We start from the raw sequence: 18,238 nt of genomic DNA, 5'->3' as shown, positions 1-18,238 counted from the left end.
AACAGCAGCATTCTTCACTTACTGAAAGACCTTGTTGAGAACATACATATGTCAATCACCCGGCCCCCTCAGTATCCACGCATATGTCTCCAACCCTGATATTACCCACTCTCAGCCTGACAAGAATTTTGCAGCAATCATTGTCTGGGGCCTAATTATCATCTTGGGGCCCACAGACAAGACAATCAGAGCTGTCAAGGTGGAGGGGAGTGACCAGTCGTGACTCACCTCTAAACGTAGGTATTCATTCTGCTCCTGGGAAAGCAGGCTGAGGATGACACCAAAGGTGGCGCGTGTCCGAACCCCGACCTGGACCCTCATCTCCCGCGCAGGCAATGACCACAAGAGCTGGAACTGAATGTGGCTCCGGCCGTCGAAGGAGAACTCTGGAGCCACTTGTCACCAAAAACACACAAGGCTTGTTCAATTAATTCAGCTGTCAAAGGAGAAATAATTGAAGATATCACAGCGAGAGAGGCGTGCTGTTCTGTAAAAGCACTTTATGTAGGCAAAGTTATCTTCCCACTGCAGAAAAGTGACTTTTTGGAGCGGAGAATTTCCCACATCCCGTACGGATTTGTACACTTTGTGAGGCTTAAAATCCCAAACTCCACCGAGATCTCACTGCTCCTTTCCTTAAAGCACCGCGGTCAACTGAAAGCAAATTCATATGCTCACCTTGGTCACACTGAGGGCCCGTAAACCCCGGTTCACACAGGCAGCTGAAAGAGCCCCACTCGCCCTGACAGCGACCCCTCTTGCCGCAGGAGGACAGTTGCTCCATGTTGTTGCAGTGGTCATCAATAAGAGAGCAGTCTGGCACAGTGTTGGAGGATTCCACTGGGGAACTAAGGTCATACAGCTGAATACAAGAAGAAAAAGAGAAGAGTTAAGAGGAGGAAGACTTGGATGCAGGTTGCTGTCCTTCCAATAATAGCTGAGCGAGTGGAAATTGCAGATTGAGAAATGAAATTGAGTACGTATTGTTATAGATTTAACTATCCAGCTGTAGATGGAGTCACCAAAACTAACTACAGAACAACATTACAATTCTGTTTATACATTCACACATTACTTTTAATAATCCAATAATGTAATACATGATATTGACAGATGCCATTCCACTACTTGATGAACATTTTTGCTGTTGAGCCTATAGCACACTTTGTTGACTTCTGTATCTTTACTTGACCACAAGGAGCACTATGGAGAACTTTTTTTATTAGAAGGTCCTCGTGTGCGTGCATGAGGATGCACATGCACGAGAAAGTGTGCACGCTTTCTTTTCCATTAGTCCACTGATTCAAGAGCTCATTTTTTTTGTTTTATTAGCAACTGTGTTGACGTATATACACATCACAATAAAAGGTAAAGAAATAAAACACAGAGCCTCCAGCACCTATGTATCTTAACAAGCAATCTTTCCATCCATCATGGCAGTGATGTATTCATTAAACCCTGCCTGCTCCACACAGTACCTTGCTGTCCACGAGTAGGTTCCTTATACATCCAGTATAATGTTTGTGTTGCAGCTGTGGGTATTCATAGGATATGTTGTTGTTGACACCTCCAAGCTGCAATACTTGACTTCCATTCAGATACCTGGGAAAGAAAAGCAACTCTCAATATGCAAGTAAACAGAGGGGAAGAAAAGGAAACAGACCCATATAAATTATCAAGGTTAAAATTCAAAACACACCTCAAATATATAAAGAAACACAGAATGTGAGCAGTAGAAAAGGATCGCACCATATAAGCTGTCAAGGTTAACATTCATGATTTCATTCTTCTCCTGCTGAGGCTCTCATCACTGTCACTGCTCTCTGACAATACATATGACATCTTCTTCTTCTTCTTTTTCCATTATTGTGAAAATAAAAAGCACAACGGGTAAATTACATTTGCCCGAAACGATGAAAACACAAACTGATTCAGCACAGCAACTCTTGCACGAATGAGATAAAACAGAATATTTTTCAATAATGTTGGCTTGTTAACAGACACATTCCCTGTTCAATGACATGACTATTTGTATTCCTTAAAGTTGAAACTCAAATACAGTGATCAGAGTGAATGGCTCTTTTTTAAGTTATTAAAATAAATAGTGGCAACACCCTGATGGTAATTAATAAGCATCATAAATTCATAGCTTAATTATACAACAAAACAATGATCACATGTGCCTGGCCGAGCCCACTCTGGGGGAAAACAAACTCAGCTGTGACTATGTGCAGAAACACAGCCAGAAAGATTAATTAACATTTTAAGAATTGTATCTGAGGATTTCACCAACAGTCTCTTCCCTCCAGAGAGAACACATATTGAACGCAGTGAGCCTAAAACCGTCTGACTCACTATCTGATTAGATTTCAATAAATTATTTCATGCATGCACAAACACCTTTTCAGACGCTTTTATTAAACCTGATCTAAGACTATGTGTGTTTTATAATATATCAGAGATAGGGACATTATTTTTTTTTATGTGAAAGAGTGATATCAAGAGAACGTTAGCTGTTTAAAGTTTGTAAAATTGGACTTATAGGGGCCATCCGGGAACGCTGATAATGCTCCAACTGGCTTTTGTTAGATAACCTTTGTGCTGAAACAATAAATCAATACATTAAATATATGCTAAACATTGCAAAAACATTATCTGCCTTCAGCTGCTTATATTTGAAGATGTGTTGCTTTGTCTGTTCTGTATTAAACTGGATATCTTTGAGTTTGGGCATGTGTTCTGAAAACACCACATTGGGCACTGGGAACATTTCTCAAACTTGTTTTATTTACATTATAAACTATTAATCAGTTCGTCAGAAAAAAAAATCAATTTATTGATCAATAATGAAAATAATCATGAGGACTTTATCGAAATGTTTTTAAATATTATAGTCCCACTACTATTATAGGCTAAATCTAATCTGTCAGTCCCAAATAAACAATTCTCAGCTACAGCTGTGTGGGGGATGTTGTGTAAATGTATTCATACACGTGTATTACAAATGCTCCCAAGTAAAATGATATCCTTTACTCACTGAAAATTTAACAGGAATATCCTTTATATACAGTACAGGCAGTATATGTAACTATCTAAAAACATTGATCAGATTCTTCATTTTCCCCTTTTACCACCTTGCAAACTGCTGCCTCTGTGAGTACTAATGCTGCACTCGATATATAGGTTCATCCCTATGGGCACATGACACTTTCCCTCTGGAACAAGCAACCTTTAAGATATAAAAAACAGTGAAGGGAGCAAGTGAAGGATCATAGAAGATGAACAGATTGCAACCAAAGGACAACCCCAGAAAGACCTCTGGAGAGAATCTTTGGCTACTAAACACAGGGGGTTTCACAACAAACATAGCCACATGTATGTATTCATGTCTACATGTAATTGTCATGGAATAGAATAAACACAATGTATTATTCATCCCATCACTTAGTACTTATTGTCCCCCTTGAGACCAGAAGAACCGCCTGGTTGGTATTTTGTGCAGTGTTGGTCAGACTTGGTACATTTAATCATTGATCTCACTTGTCTCGGTTGGGTGTGACCCCGCGGATTTCACAGGATGAGCGGTCCTCTGTCACTGCCCATGAGTCCACGCCTTCTGTCTCCATGATAATTGCACTGGAACATCGATCGAGAGTGAAGCGCACTTCCTTTAAATTGAGGGAGAGTGGAGAGAGGTCATTGCCGCTCCAAATATGGATGTGTGAGTGGTACACGATAGCCAGCCTCTCTACAAATTACAGGACATAGTATATTCTGACATCTCTTTACATTGTGAGGAAGCAAGAACAGCATGTGAAGGTGTGCTTCTCTTACTTTACTGTTGCTCCTCACATCAAGGCGATGCCAGCGTCTGTCAGTCACCCCAACGTTATTTGTTAACTGGAGGACCAGGGTCCCAGAACCGTGGTTAATCTTCAGACTCGGTGTCCCACTGATCAATTCTGAGGAAAAATAAAGTTCAGAATTACCATTAGCTACTCAGAAGTAAATCAAGATAATAGTTTTACCTGTATGAAATGTTTTCAATTCAAACTAGAAGGCGTATGCCTCCGCCAACCAGTCAAGTTGCAGTTTATGTCCATGTCTGCCAAAAGGTCATTGCTTTCAGATTGACCTTGACCTTTAACAACCAATTTTAAATCAGTTCATCCTTGAGTCCAAGTGGATGTCTGTGCCAGATGTAATAAGTTTCCCTCAAGGCATTCCTGAGATATCCCGTTCCTGAGGATGGGATGGACACGAGGATTGGGTGACCTTGACCTTTGACCACCAAAATCCAATCAGTTCGTCTTTGATTCAAAGTGGACATTTCTACCAAATTTAAAGAAATTCCCACCAGATGTTCCAGAGATATCAGGCTCACGATAACGGTACGAAATGACCCAAAGACATAAAGCCTCCAGACACAGCTGTTGGCGGCGTGGAGGCATTAAAAGGCTCTTAGAGATTTGTAGAAAAAGAGCTTAACTTGCTTGTTCTGGCAAAATGTACCGACAAGGTCAAGAAAAAAACGGTGTAGAAATGTATTGGAAAGAAAGAAAAAACTGACAAGATGCAAATTACTATTTCATAGAGGCCCGAGGGACGTATGAAAATGTCTCACCTCAGAACAAACATACACTATAAACAAACAAAGAGAATGACGATACAAAATAACACAGCAGGGTTATTGCAGGGAACCTGAAATCACCTGCTCTCCAGAAAAAAGGGATGAAAAATAGTGACTCACAATTCCAAATTAGAAGTTAAAAATCATTTAAGGGTCGGTGTACGCAAATTATTGTTCACAGGGAGCCTGGTAAATTATTCAGTAATGTTGATATTGTTTCTGAAATGAGATGTTGCTGCAGATGCTTTTCAAATCTAATTTTTAAACGATGTGAGCCTATCAAATGAAAGCGAGTTAACCTTCATTATATTGGCGCGGAGGCAGACATACGAGAGGCAACATCTCAAAACAAAAAACAAAACTATCGATTTTAGTAATTTGGGTGAACGAACCATTGAAAATTGGCTTCCGTTTAGAAAAAAAATAATGATGGTAACAGAAAATGCTAACTGGAGACCCAAAATACATATGCATGTGGTTGTGTGTGTGTGTGTGTGTGTGTGTGTGTGTGTGTGTGTGTGTGTGTGTGTGCAGTAGCGACTGAGCCCCTTCTTAGTTGCAGTAAAGCCCAAAACATGTGATTAAAGATGGTTGCTATCATTTTTGATGAATAACATTATTATATCGTTATCCTTTGCCAGCAACTTCAACAACATGCAGCAGTGTTTTAATGCTCTGTTTATTACAGATTACTTGTATTATTACTTTTGCTATTTAGTAAATTTAACACTACCGATAGTATCAATAAGTAACATAAGTCGTTACAGTAATGCGTGTTGGGTTGCACTGAAATATTAGTCCTGACTCCTAAGCAAGCAAATTTCCATTTATATACTGAAAGTATGAATCCCTATACCCAGCAATCACTAAACATAATGAGTTTGATACAATCTTCACGACTGTCCTTCACCTGGAGCATTCAGGTTCGAGCCTTTGTGTCAGGCAGAATAAACCTTGCCGATGTGATCTTGAATGAGACGCTGCATATCTACCAGCTGCAGTCTTTTGAGGAGCTGAAAAGCACAGGTGTGACACGGGAGCACTATTCCATGTGGCACACAACAAAGTATTGTATTCTTATTAAACAGTAAAACTGGGTTTTCCATGTAGCAGAACATTAAGTTCTTACTGTGTGAATCTATGGAGTGAGTTCTCATTTTCCTCAGCGGTGTACTAACGGACCAAATTTGCATCATATATCTGATTAGCTTCCATTCAGTAGTTAAACACAGAAAATTAAATTAAAAATGTCAGCGCAATAATGAACAAGCGGTCCGTTGGCAGGCATCTAATTATCCGGACTTGTTGTTTACCTATAGCCATGTAGTCCTCACTATCCCCAGGCAGCAGAGTGGCCAACGGGCCCGCATACAGTAGCAGTCCATCTTCTTCCTCTGTCATGAACTCCAGTGAAAGATGGCTATCAAAGCATGGCTTTATGGGGGGAAACCAGGCGTAGCCGTTGCCAAGGAAACTAAGCCTCGTCTGCTGACACTCCGGGCCCTGGAGGTGCGCGGGGCAGCGGCACCTGTAGCACCGAGAGGAGGGAGAAAAAGAACCGTGAGGAAAATCAATGCGAAAGACGGGGAAAGAAACAATCAGTGTCGTTCATGTTTTGTGGTCTGTGAAATCTTCACACTGTCCAATCTCTGGATCTGAGCGCGGTGACTTTTCTGTGGGGGACGTGACAGTCTTGTTGATTCGCACAGGAAGGGGCTTTCACGACTGTCCACGGTGAGCGGAAAAAAAGTGCGCTCATCAATCAACTGTTTGCATTCGCAACAAAGCCTTGAATATTCAATTCTACATTAAATCAATTAGCTATGAACACAACATTACTCCGGCCTATTCTTCATCTATCTCAGCTGCCCGGGCTGAACCCTCCGGAGAACGCTCTCGCTTGGCACATCACATCTTCTTTGTTAGGAGATAATTAATTCTATTTCTCTCTTTTCTATGCACCGTGCCATCGCTGATTTCCTGGACTTTTTCTCACTTATCCCCACCCACCCCTTTCTCATTCTTAAGGTATTACACGCTTTGGTTGATATCTGTGCAATTGCCTCTTCTTGTACTTATCTACTTTGATTAGAGCTTGAGTGTTAGGGATCACTGCTCCAGCAGAAACTGGAAATGAAACGCTTTTTTCATGCCTATCTTCAACGTGTTGTGTGTGAGACCGTAATGGTAAATTTTAATAACCATTCAAAAACACCATACATGAAGAGTTACATATAGTGATGAAATACCGCTCATTATATCACTGCGATCGCCAGGATGGAAGGGACCGGTTGATCTCGCCTATCTCCTGAAATGTAGGCATGTAGAAAAGCTGGCTTTGCTGATAATGTCATAGCCATCTATTTCCATGCAATGTCTGAGGAAGGCTGTGTGTACTGAGGCTGTTAGGGGCTATTTCTCCCCATCACTGTTTATTCTGCAGCGGAGCAACACATGTCGGGAATACTGATCCATAGACGCAGGGAAAGGGACGGCTTAGACGGAGTGTAGCCTTATGCATACATATGCACATGGCGTGCACAGCACCTCACTCTTTCACCGCTCTTTCATGTGACTCATGAGAGCAATGCCAATCCAAATCAAGAGGTGCAGGGCATGTTTTTCTCACTTCTGACAATATATGATCAGCTGCCGTCTGAGGTTGCCCGTTAAGCTCCTTCGACAGAGGATAGAAGCAAAAATTGGATTCTTTATGGTTGCAGTGCATTCATATGGGGGCACATATAGCACATATGGGGAAATAGTCTCCGTACAGAACAAGGATTTATCTCTGCAGTGTCCAGATAAGAAATTAAAAGATAAAAGTAAAAAAAAGAGGGATTTCTGTTCACTGTTACATGAACTCGCATGTGTGCATGTAAATGGCATTAAAGGAGATTTTGAGAAGTTGTGAGCATAGAGGGGGGCCAGAGTTGTACTAATCCCCTTGCCCTATATTTATTTAATCTGGGCATTAAAATGTGCATGAAATGAACTGTATGCTGTTTCTTCTGCAATAGACTCCCACAGATACCACTTCAGGTTGAAGGCCTTTATATTGACTACACACATTAATACATATTTAGAGTTAATAGGGTTAATATTCAAAGTGGCCAATGACCTTGATACAAAAGCTACGTTCATTATTTACTGTCAAGTTCTGCAAAACACAGCACGCCCGAATGTAACATTTTCTATATCAGGCTATAAATCTAAAGGCTTAATTTAATAATCTGGCCAAGATACACTCAGAATTCAAGTTGGTACACACATACATGCACATTGCTTTATTGCAAAAGGCCTAAAGCCTTTTAAAAAATCCAACTACTCTATATTCAGCCAACAACACAGTGGAGCAGCTCAAGCAAGTTAGGTCAAGTTGCAGGTGAAGGAGATTTTTCTCACAAGAGGGGCTGTTCGTAATTCTGGTCTCATTTTCAAAGATGACACTCTTACACTAAACCTGACAGGACGAGAGAGAAGAGTGCAGCACACCAGGAATCTCACATTCCTGTTTTCTATCTTTCGAGAGCCTCATCCGACTCCAGTCCCCATGAACGCCCGCAGACATGCCTCTCACCTGTATCCACTCTGGGTGTCCATGCAGGTTCCCCCATTAAGGCAGGGGCTAATGGGGTAAGAGGAGCAGGGCTGGTGGGTCATTTCCCTGGCAGCGCAGCCACACACAGCCGTGGACGTCACCTTCACTGACACCAGGGACAAGGCACCTGAGTCTACCAGGGTGGGCGTGTCAGTGATGCTTAGCTGTGTGGAGCAGCCGCCGGTAGTCTTGCAGTCGGTGCGCACACACTCATCTACGTGCACCTGGCTCACATTCGCACGCAGCAGTGACTGCAGCTGCGGAGAGCCAGAGAAGGGAAGAAGGGAGGAGATGCGGGAGACAAACATGGCAATTACAATAATTGTCAGTGAAGATACAAGGATTTGTATCTCCAATGTGGGTGAGCACACAGTGATATACATTTGGAGAGTTAAAAGAATTCACAAGCAATGCAAAAGAGGAAGGCCGGGCCTAAACTACATGAATGCTGTTATTATTCTATAACTGTTTATTTTTTTTTAGAAGGACTATAACATAAAATTAGGAATGAGAGAGGAATTAAATTATGCCCATTCAAAACGTGGATGACGTAAAGAAGCGGAATAAAAGGAAAGTAGACAAAGACAATAAATGAATGGGAGAGACAAAGAGACATGACAGGGCCAGGCAGTAAACAGACAGGAAGTTGGTGTGAAAATGAAAGGGCAGATAAAGAGCCCCGTTATCTCTTCCACTCAAGCTCCCAAGTGTATCACTTGATATATGAGCATTGATCTCTATCTATCAGACGCGATGGTATATATACCTTCTTTTTATGTGCGGTGAGGACAGAATGCAGTTTCTCAGGGCGCAGGTAGCCATTATCAGTGAGCACATAGAAATGGATGTCCACGGTTCTCTCCTCCCTGTCTGCTATGCTGAAAATGTTGATGCTCCCCGGTCTGACAGACAGTGTTTCAGACAGGAAGTCCCAGAACGTCTCCAGCCGACTCTTCCCCTCGACGTGAGAGTCGATAAATTCTCTCGCTGTTATGCCTTCAGGAGACAAAGAGAGAACTACTGACTCGTCGATGACAACTACGGAGTTGATCAAAGCCTACTGAGTTCCTGATTCCATAAGCACAAGAGTAGCCTAACATCTCCGGCTATTGATCCACTTCCTCAGTGAATCATCCATAAGGCGTATAAGTCGTGATGCAGTCAAGTAAAAATCGTTTTTTTTCTTCACTAAAATAAAGCCGGAGCTGCCTTGCACAAAATATTTTAATGACTGTGAAATCAATCACATTTGTGGTGCCACCTTCTAATAATATCTGTAGAAAGTTGGTAGTCATCTTTAATCTCTAAAAGTGATAACGACTTAGAGTCAGAGGCATCCATAATAGCTGCCGAATGGCTTTTTAAATGTCAAGGACTTTACCTGACACTTTTCAAATTGACCTTTACAACTCCCATTTGCTCTAAGAGACTGACAGAAAAATGAACAGTCTAACATAAACTTCTGGGTGTAGAAGAATAAGACGGAGAAGGAAACTATTACCAGCAGGCAGCGTGAAAGATTTCTTTACAATACTTAGAACAGTTAAATAATGCAAGTGTTAAAATGTCTACTGACAGCCTATTATTTCGGCGTTAACTGGATTGACAACCTGATAATCAGTCAATGAAAAGTACCAATTAAGTTGAAAGTGGCAGATGCTGTCTCCTTCAAGATCAGCCTCAAAAAAGAACAGAACAACAACGGCAACAAAGAGCCAGCTCTCTGTTTTGTGGAGGATGATTGAGACTGGGAATGCAACTGAAAAACCGTGATAGAATATATTGTGTTATGCCACGAGGGAAGTCAGTGTTTTTGCTAACGTTACCGTTCAGACGCAGCGAGGCGGACAACAAGATGGACTTTTCCTCCAGCTCCCGGACATGAACTCTGACCCCTGAGTACACATCGGGCCACACCCCATCAGACACACCGACCCGCAACCAGTAGCTGCCCGCTGGAGTGTTCGGTTTGACGGTCAGCACTCCTGAGCTCTGGTTCAGACTGAAGTACCTGAGGAAAGCCGAGGAGCTGTTAAGTAGGAGTGGACGGCTTCAAAGATAGATGAAAGAAAGAGAGAGACAAAGGAGACAAGTGGCTTCTGAGCTCTTGTTCAGAAGAAAAGTACCTGACAGATGGCAGACAGACAAGTAGAGAAATGGTCAGGGTAGCTTGGTTTACTCCAGCAGGAAGTTAATGCAAATTCATTTTTTCGAAAAAAAAAACCCCACAGAGAAACAGAACAAGAAAAACGGCCAAAAAATACAGTCTTTGTTTCCAAAAGAGCTTCGTAGTTGTCATAGTAACTGTCAGAATCTGTTGTATGAATAAAACAAATATGCAATTGGTATTTCTAATCTGATCTTGAGGGTGTGAATGCTGAATAGCTGCCCAAGGAACCCGATGGAGTCAAACGGCGTTTGCACGGTCTGTTTCATCTCGGGAACACCACACAGGTGAGCCGAGATTGCTTAGTTTGTTTGAATCTGATTGCATTTTCCAGAATGGCAATCACTGTTGACGGCTATTATTAGAGTCCCCTTTGGAAAGTGTAGCTCATATTACAGCCTAGGGAATTGGATTGAAGATTAGAAGAAGTACCTGTTAGGCATTTTCCAGGTGATATCACTGAAAGAGACCTTGATACAGAAATACAGCCTCCTCGCTGAGTCCACATCCTCTTTGCTTTTCAAATTCTACAATGTTGGCAGTTCTTTTAGTACTGTTTTGCTTTAGCACTTGTACTTGAGCTGCACATTTGGAGATCAGCATGTTTTGAGAGAAAATAATGATATGCATTTAACAGAGAGCTTTTACTTGGCTGCGCTTGTCTCCAGAGTGTAGGTCTTGTTGTCCCAGTCATCAGGATCTGGGGCATACACCTTCCCCAGTGCCGCATTTGCCGTCCTTCCTGTTCAAGGTAAACACACACACACACACACATGCACACATTGATTCAGTCTGGACAGAATCTGCTGATGCCGACACTTATCCTGTCGTCCCTCTCTTCTCCTTATCCTTATCTTGCATTCTTGTGTTCTTTTCTACTTATTATGCTCATAACTGTGGAGCCCCACTGCTGGAATGAATAGGCTCTCAGTGCTCCACTTCAGAGAGCGTGGAGCTTAAGGAAGCACGGCTATCTCTGTATGGATTATGTTATTATCGACCTGCAGTGCCAGTACTGCAGCTGGGTAAACAATGGCAGCCTGGATGAGTCACAGTGTTCCTGTTTTTCCAGAATTACCAAAACTGCCATGTAGCGTGCGATCAAAACACCAACAAGCCAACATATCTAACCAACTTACCTGGATCGGGGGAAAAAAACTACAAAAAAGAAGAATGATGATTCTGATCATAATGTGGTGCTCAGATGAGCTTTAGGCAAAGGGTTGGCAAGGGAGGGATGTGCTGAGGGCTTGAGAAAGGATTTGACAACTGTATTACCATAACAAAACACTGCTGGAATTTAAAAGGAAGAGTGCAATTATGAATTCCAGACTACACCGAGCAGGTGTGGGAATGAAAACTTTACCCTTCAGCTGTAGCCTCAGTTTCTCTCTCTTCATTCAAATATGCGCCTGCAGTGAAAAGCTCTGTAGCGAAAGCAAGGGGCAAAGAAAAATGAAATGAGGGGAAGCCAGCAACTCACCCTTTCGGGTATGCACATAGACATCTTTCTCTCCTGGCTGATGGGCGTTATCGTTCTGGTCGCCAATGGTGATAGTAAGCGTGTTAGTGGCTGTCATTGGTGGATCGCCGCTGTCGATCATAATCACCGGCAAGTGGAACTCGCTCTGCCTTTCCCTGTCAAACCTCCGCAGGGCGGTGAGCGTGGCAGAGCCGTTCCCGTGATCCTGCAGGTGGAAGTGGATGGAGTAAAGCGAGGGCAGGGAGAGAGAGAGCGGCGGCCCGTGCTCTGAGGAGTCTCTGTCCACCGCGTGAAGCAGAGTGGAGCTCCGGTTGAGCCAGACCACTTGTGGTGCTGGACTGTTCTCCCACAGCACAGGAGTGTAGGCTGTCTCCAGCTCCGGCCCGTTGTCATTCACGTCGAGCAGCGGCAAGTGGACCGTGACACTGCCAGTCAGGGCCGGGGTACCCCGATCTGTCGCCATGACAACCAGCTCATAACCCGCCACTGCCTCCCTATCAAGCGGCCTGGCGACTTTGACCACACCGGCTCGGCTGACTGTAAAATGTCCGTACGGGTCAGATTGAGGGAAAATGCTGTACAAAATGTCCCCATTCGGTCCGGAGTCGGAGTCCTTGGCCACGACCTGAATGATGCTGGTTCCTACAGGTACGTCCTCGGGCAAAGGGGAGAGCAGGTGCGAGCTCGGGGTGAACACAGGAGCGTTGTCATTCACATCCTCCACTAGAACCTGACAGTGGATGAGGCTGGAGAAGTCAGAGTCCTCCACCTTGATGGTGAGGTTGAACCGCTGCTCCACCGGCTTCTCAAAGTCCAGCTTTTTCTTCAGTCTCAGCGTGCCCGTCTGCTCCAGTCTGTGGTTGACCACGTAGAACCGCTGCTCCGCGTCTCCTGCCACCACACTGAAGGCCAGCTGGCCGTACGTGCCCGCGTCGGGGTCCACAGCGCTCAACTCCAGGATAGGAGCATCTTCGCCAGTGCTCTCAGGCACACGGGCCGCACACCGGTCCTCTCTAAACCTGGGCACATGGTCGTTGATGTCTGTTACGGCCACAGTGGCGGTCGCTGTGCCTACCATGCCCCCGCCGTCCCGGGCCTCCACTACCAGCCGGTGGCTGTCGGCAAACTCCCGGTCCAGGCCCTCTGCCGCCACAGATACAGTGCCGGTGCTGGAGTCAATCGTGAAAAGGTCTGCATTGTCTGCCCTGCGCACGTTCTCGGTAATCCGGTATGTGAGGATTGCGTTCTGACCGACGGCCGCGTCGTCACGGTCTACCGCTGTCATTTCCACAACAAATGTTCCAGGAGGAGAGTTCTCCGCAACGCTACTGTGGCAGTTATCAGGCGTACACGTGAAGGCGGGGGCATTGTCATTGATGTCCCACACGTTGATAATAACGTCTGTAAAGCCGGTAAGTCCTTCGCCCTCTTCGTCCGTTGCCATGACAACAAAGCGCCAGACAGCACGCTCCTCTCGGTCCACGGTGCGCTGGGCATACATCTCCCCCGTGATGTCGTTGATCATGAAGTGCGACTCGGCCCCCTGGCCATGAATGGAATACCGTATGGCGCCCTGGTCCGCATCTTTGTCTGGGTCAGTAGCTGTCACCTGCGGGGATGAAGACAACTTCTGAAGAAAATGGATACTCATTCATCCAGTCAAACCCAAATTACAGCTTTCTCTTATCTCTTTTCAGCCGTCACCCAGGTCTTCTTGGCTTTTTTAGACAGCCAATTTAAGTGTTTGCACTTTTTCCTGACCACCTAGATTAAAGCAATGAGCTCTGATCAGGCAACTGGCCTCAGAGTGGGGCTGACACAAGATCCCTCACTACCACCTCTCTAACTTAATGAAATGATAATTCTATGATATTTGAAAACGCAGTAGTGTAAAAACACGGGAGATACACTGAAATAACAATCGATTGTAAGCGTTACTCAGCCACCACTTACAGCTACACTTTTGAGAAGCAATCAAGATAAATACAGATCTATTGATTGAAGAAATTAATGAACAACAAACTGCGTAGTAAAACCTCTTCGCAGAAATTCTCTCAGCCGCTCACCTGTAGTACAAACACAGGTGACCCATCAAGCTCCTCTGTGATCGATCCGTAATACTCGTTCATGGAGAACACCGGCGCCTCGTCGTTCTTGTTTACCACAGTGACCACCACGGCCGCATAGTCTTCCCACTTCCCGTCGGAGGCGAGGACGAGTAGCTTGTATCTCTTCTGCTGCTCGTAGTCCAGTGGTTGCGCAATGAAGATCGTCCCCACCTCCGGCTCGATGTCAAAAACGCCACCTTTGTTGCCAGACGTAATCTGGTAGCGCAGCTTTGCATTGGCTCCTGTGGCAGGAATTACAAAATGTAAGATTGGGAATGTGAAATCACTGCCACCGCATTCTGCAAATAAGGTAAAATCTGGAGATGAAACACAAGTGGAGCAACATTTTAAGATGGCAATGGACTTCACAGTAGGTAGATGATGAATAATTCAGTATTGCCCCTTTTATTTTACAGCGGGAGACTATCATTCTAGCAATAACAGAACTGCGTAACCACAAGTGTATTACACCTCATTTCCTCCAAGACCTAAGCATTAGTAGGTTTTCATGTATCCCTTTCTTGTTTTGATTACTTAATTAAATGGTAACGCTGTACCTCGTCTCCTCGGCTTTAATCAGATACTCATTAAAAAAAGACTGCCGAAAAAAAAGGGAGCATGAGAGCAGCGTACAGTAATGCACTGTGATAGGGCCCTTCTGGGAATGATTTTGAGGCCCGAGAAAGGGTGGTGGGGTGGATGTGGTTTTAGTAAAGAGGAAGTCAATATCTGAACTTATCTACTACGTCTCCATGGAGACCATCCAGTCTACCAGTTTAACATTGGAATAGATAAGATAATCTCCTGGAATGAACAGTTTTCGTTTTCAATCATCCTGTTGGTTTAAAGTAGCTAAAATCCCATGTAAATACACTAATCTGTACTATTAACACAACCCCAGCTGACAAAGTGCTCCCTGCCTCCCACAGGGATCTGGCAGGCTTACAGCAGTCAAGCCCAGGGTGTTGGTTTTTTAAACAAGACAGATTGAGCGTAGCCTCTCAGACGCAAGTGCAACAGTATTGCAACTTTAATGTTGGGGGTTGGTGTTATTCCACAGCTATTCATCATTAGTGCTGCGGCCCAGTCTAAGCTGCGCCCCCGCTCGCCATAAATACTTGATTAACGGACCTAAACATGCCTGATAAAGGGATCTTAGGCGACGGCTGTACGGAGGATGAGCAACTGCTTTATTGGTTAAATCCCGCCCACCTACTGTGTGGGAGCGTGTCACTCTTTTTGGAACATATGTGCAACAGTGCATTATCAAGCACTCAAATGACGACTGCTAAATCTAGCACAAGGCACGATTTCATCAGAGCTCAGGCCGGATTGGGAAAGATTGCCCAAAGGGTCAGTTTCTGCTTTCTGCTACAAATGCAGGCCATGTTGTACAAAAGGTACGCATTTGGCACACAACTCCCCGCTGGAAAAATGACTGACAGATTGCCAAAACACTAACTGCTTACTGTTATTTCAAGGGAGAGGGAGAAATAAAGGAAGTGCAATTTAGAAACTTCTTTGAGGATTCTAAGTGTTACACAGAAACTTTTATATAGGTGCTGGTTGGCTGGCTTCTTTAACCTTTAATTCTAGGAAGTGGCACCAGTGAAATCTCAGTGGGCCCTTCTCAGTCTGCTGCCTCATCAAGCATACCTTCATCCTCGTCATTAGCACTAACGGTGACAACAGCCAGACCCACATCGGCATTCTCGTCGACACCGACTTCATACAGTCGCTGAGCAAAGACGGGTTTGTTGTCGTTGACGTCGCTGATGAAAACCCTCACATACGCTGTGTCTGCAAGAATGACAGAATGGCAGAAGATTAAGTGACACAGTGTGCACGCACGCACACTTATACACACACACACACACACACACACGCACACACACTTTGCCAAACACAGTGCGTATTTTTCCTCCATCTGTTTATTGATTCTACAATTTATTGTCACTGTTTAGAGGGGAAGAGGCACTTAACTGAACGCAAAGTGCCTCATTGACACAGAAATCAGAAAAAAACATTACTCATAAATATGTGCTGTAAATTACAATCATTATTAATCTTGTCAAGAGTACATTGTTTTATTGGGGTAACTGTTTTAAGCAGAAAGAATAACACTAATGGGGCTGAACCTGTTCAACAAGCTGCTTTTTTGCTGAGGAGATAAAGAACCTCTGGGAAGGTTAAATATTTATAAGATGACAAGTGTTTGTGTCTTATCGGTGCCCTCCTCATTACGCTGTTTATTTCTTTAGTTAGAAAGAGTAAATTATCTGCTCAAACTATATACATGGGTGACATGTTAATTTGGAGCTGCTGCAGTGAGAGATGATGGTGGAGGCCGGCTCTATTTTCTCGGCCTGTTTTTACATTTCCCCCCACCTCTTGGTGTAGGTGACGCAGCGAGACAGGTAATGTTTGCAGAGGAGATGAGCCCTTCTGGAGGTGGGAGCTTTGCAGCCCAAGACACAGCTCAGGCTCATTGCAGATGCTAAGCAGCCTTTGCAACTCTGAAGAGAAGGCTTTACTACTTCAAAACATTACCCTTTACCTCTAATACCTCCTTCACAAACATTTGCAAAAGATCCACTTCTGAATAAAAACGCTGCATTACGTCACTCTCGATACAGGTTTTATGACTGGCAAAAAATGTTGCAAAGAGAACATGGTAAACAAAAACACTGGGTACATTTTGAACAATGACAATTTAAAAAAAGGTTTTTTTTTAAATGTATTTTTATTTAACCTTTATTTAACCCGGAAGTCGCATTGAGATTAAAAATCTCTTTTTCGAGGGAGACCTGGCCAAGACAGGCAGCAGCATAAAAAACACATAATTGCAGACAGAAACAAGAACAAGAACAAGATGAGATAAAAGAACTAAAAACTAAGAGACAGTGATGTAATGAGTCAATTCAGGAAGCATTTACATGCTTGGGAACCAGCCTCTATTTCTTTGATTTTGGATCTAAAAGCAGTCAGTGTTATCAATTCTTTGAGTTTTAAGACACTCTGCAACATATTCCATGTTGAGCGGGCAGAGTACACAAAAGCCCTCTTTCCCATTTCCGTTGTTACAAAAAAAGTGCCAATACAACTTTATTATTTAACTTGATTATCTCGCTATTTCCACACAGAAGAGAGAGGGGCCGTGTGGTCAATGCAGTGGACTAAATCAGATTAGGATTCACTTTTCAAAGTCAATCTCCAGGTGTAAATGAATGAATCGTGCCAATGTGGTCTGTGTAGAACACAATGCACAGAGGATGCAGTACTGAAAACTTCATTTTCTGGACAAGAACCACGCTGCTTTTTATAAATGGGACATTGCAAAAAGCAAAGTTAACTCTGCCAACTCACATAGTGTCTAGAATGTCAATGCAATGAAATGTAAAAGATAGGGGACACATTCAATCTGAAGTAACTGTCACTGCTTTGTAATCAACCTTAGAATTGCTAGAGGTGCTTAGAAATAGTTTATCATTTTAGACAAATATGTTTATTTACTTTCTTGCCAAGAGTTAAGTTAGTTATTTGATTGATAACACTCTCATGCCTGTAAGGTAACTATGAAGCTACAGCCAGCAGGCTAGCCAGTTTTAAGCTAAGATAGGAGCAACGCTAATGCTTTGTTACATGTTTTTGTACGGATTAAACAAACAAAACTTATGTTATTGGATATGTTAATTAGTGAGCTTTAGAGGTGCTTGTGGGAAAATTTTGTTACCTTTGAACGGAGCCAGGCTTGCAGTTTCCCCATGTTTTATGTGTCCAGGGCCCTCATGTTTTGTGGAGAGGGGGTGCGGGGGGGGGGGGGGCAACAAACACGCGCCGCCAGCTCCAGTCCCGCCTGTCATTACATCTTACCCAGATACAACAGATAAGTTTTTCTGATTGGCTATTTGTGTAGCCCATTTCTTTTTTTTGATTGGCTGATGAGTGGCTCCTCACAACAGACCTCCAGGGGATTCGGGGGAGACGTGCTTTAATTACTCCATGGTGAGGTCAGCGCGAACAGGTCATGTTTGCGAGCTGCAGCACATTAAATAGCCGAGAGTTTTTTTTCAGCGTGAGACATACAATGTGTGGCGGGAGGGCGGGACTTAAGACCGAAATGAGTGACAGCCACGCTCAATGTGTGACACATGAGAGCCCTGTGTGTCTGTGCCAAGCTAAGCTAACTGTTCAGATATGTGTGCAAATCTTCTTCCAGTGAGTGTACTTCCCAACATTTGAACCTATT

At 43.7% G+C, this 18,238-nt stretch overlaps 1 protein-coding gene across 4 annotated transcripts in view; it reads right to left on the bottom strand.

Moving 5' to 3' along the window:
* The window catches only part of LOC137804306 (neural-cadherin-like), an 84,068-nt gene that overhangs the window by 13,610 nt on the left and 52,220 nt on the right, over window positions 1-18,238 (bottom strand). For all 4 annotated transcript variants that reach the window (XM_068603464.1, XM_068603463.1, XM_068603462.1 and 1 more), the window contains 13 exons: window positions 15,646-15,789; window positions 13,948-14,231; window positions 11,882-13,490; window positions 11,047-11,140; window positions 10,058-10,242; window positions 8,998-9,227; window positions 8,211-8,488; window positions 5,944-6,158; window positions 3,835-3,962; window positions 3,541-3,668; window positions 1,479-1,602; window positions 679-862; window positions 229-395 (listed from right to left, as the gene is read on the bottom strand). In XM_068603464.1, the coding sequence (XP_068459565.1) occupies window positions 229-395; window positions 679-862; window positions 1,479-1,602; window positions 3,541-3,668; window positions 3,835-3,962; window positions 5,944-6,158; window positions 8,211-8,488; window positions 8,998-9,227; window positions 10,058-10,242; window positions 11,047-11,140; window positions 11,882-13,490; window positions 13,948-14,231; window positions 15,646-15,789 (3,770 nt within the window). The remainder of the gene's footprint in view (window positions 1-228; window positions 396-678; window positions 863-1,478; window positions 1,603-3,540; window positions 3,669-3,834; window positions 3,963-5,943; window positions 6,159-8,210; window positions 8,489-8,997; window positions 9,228-10,057; window positions 10,243-11,046; window positions 11,141-11,881; window positions 13,491-13,947; window positions 14,232-15,645; window positions 15,790-18,238) is intronic.

This window comes from Clinocottus analis, unplaced genomic scaffold (genome assembly GCF_023055335.1).
Source record: "Clinocottus analis isolate CAN_PGR_092001 unplaced genomic scaffold, fCliAna1.0.p SCAF_6, whole genome shotgun sequence".
In the NCBI taxonomy this organism is placed as follows: Eukaryota; Metazoa; Chordata; class Actinopteri; order Perciformes; family Cottidae; genus Clinocottus; species Clinocottus analis.
This window is presented reverse-complemented; position numbering and strand designations above follow the sequence as displayed.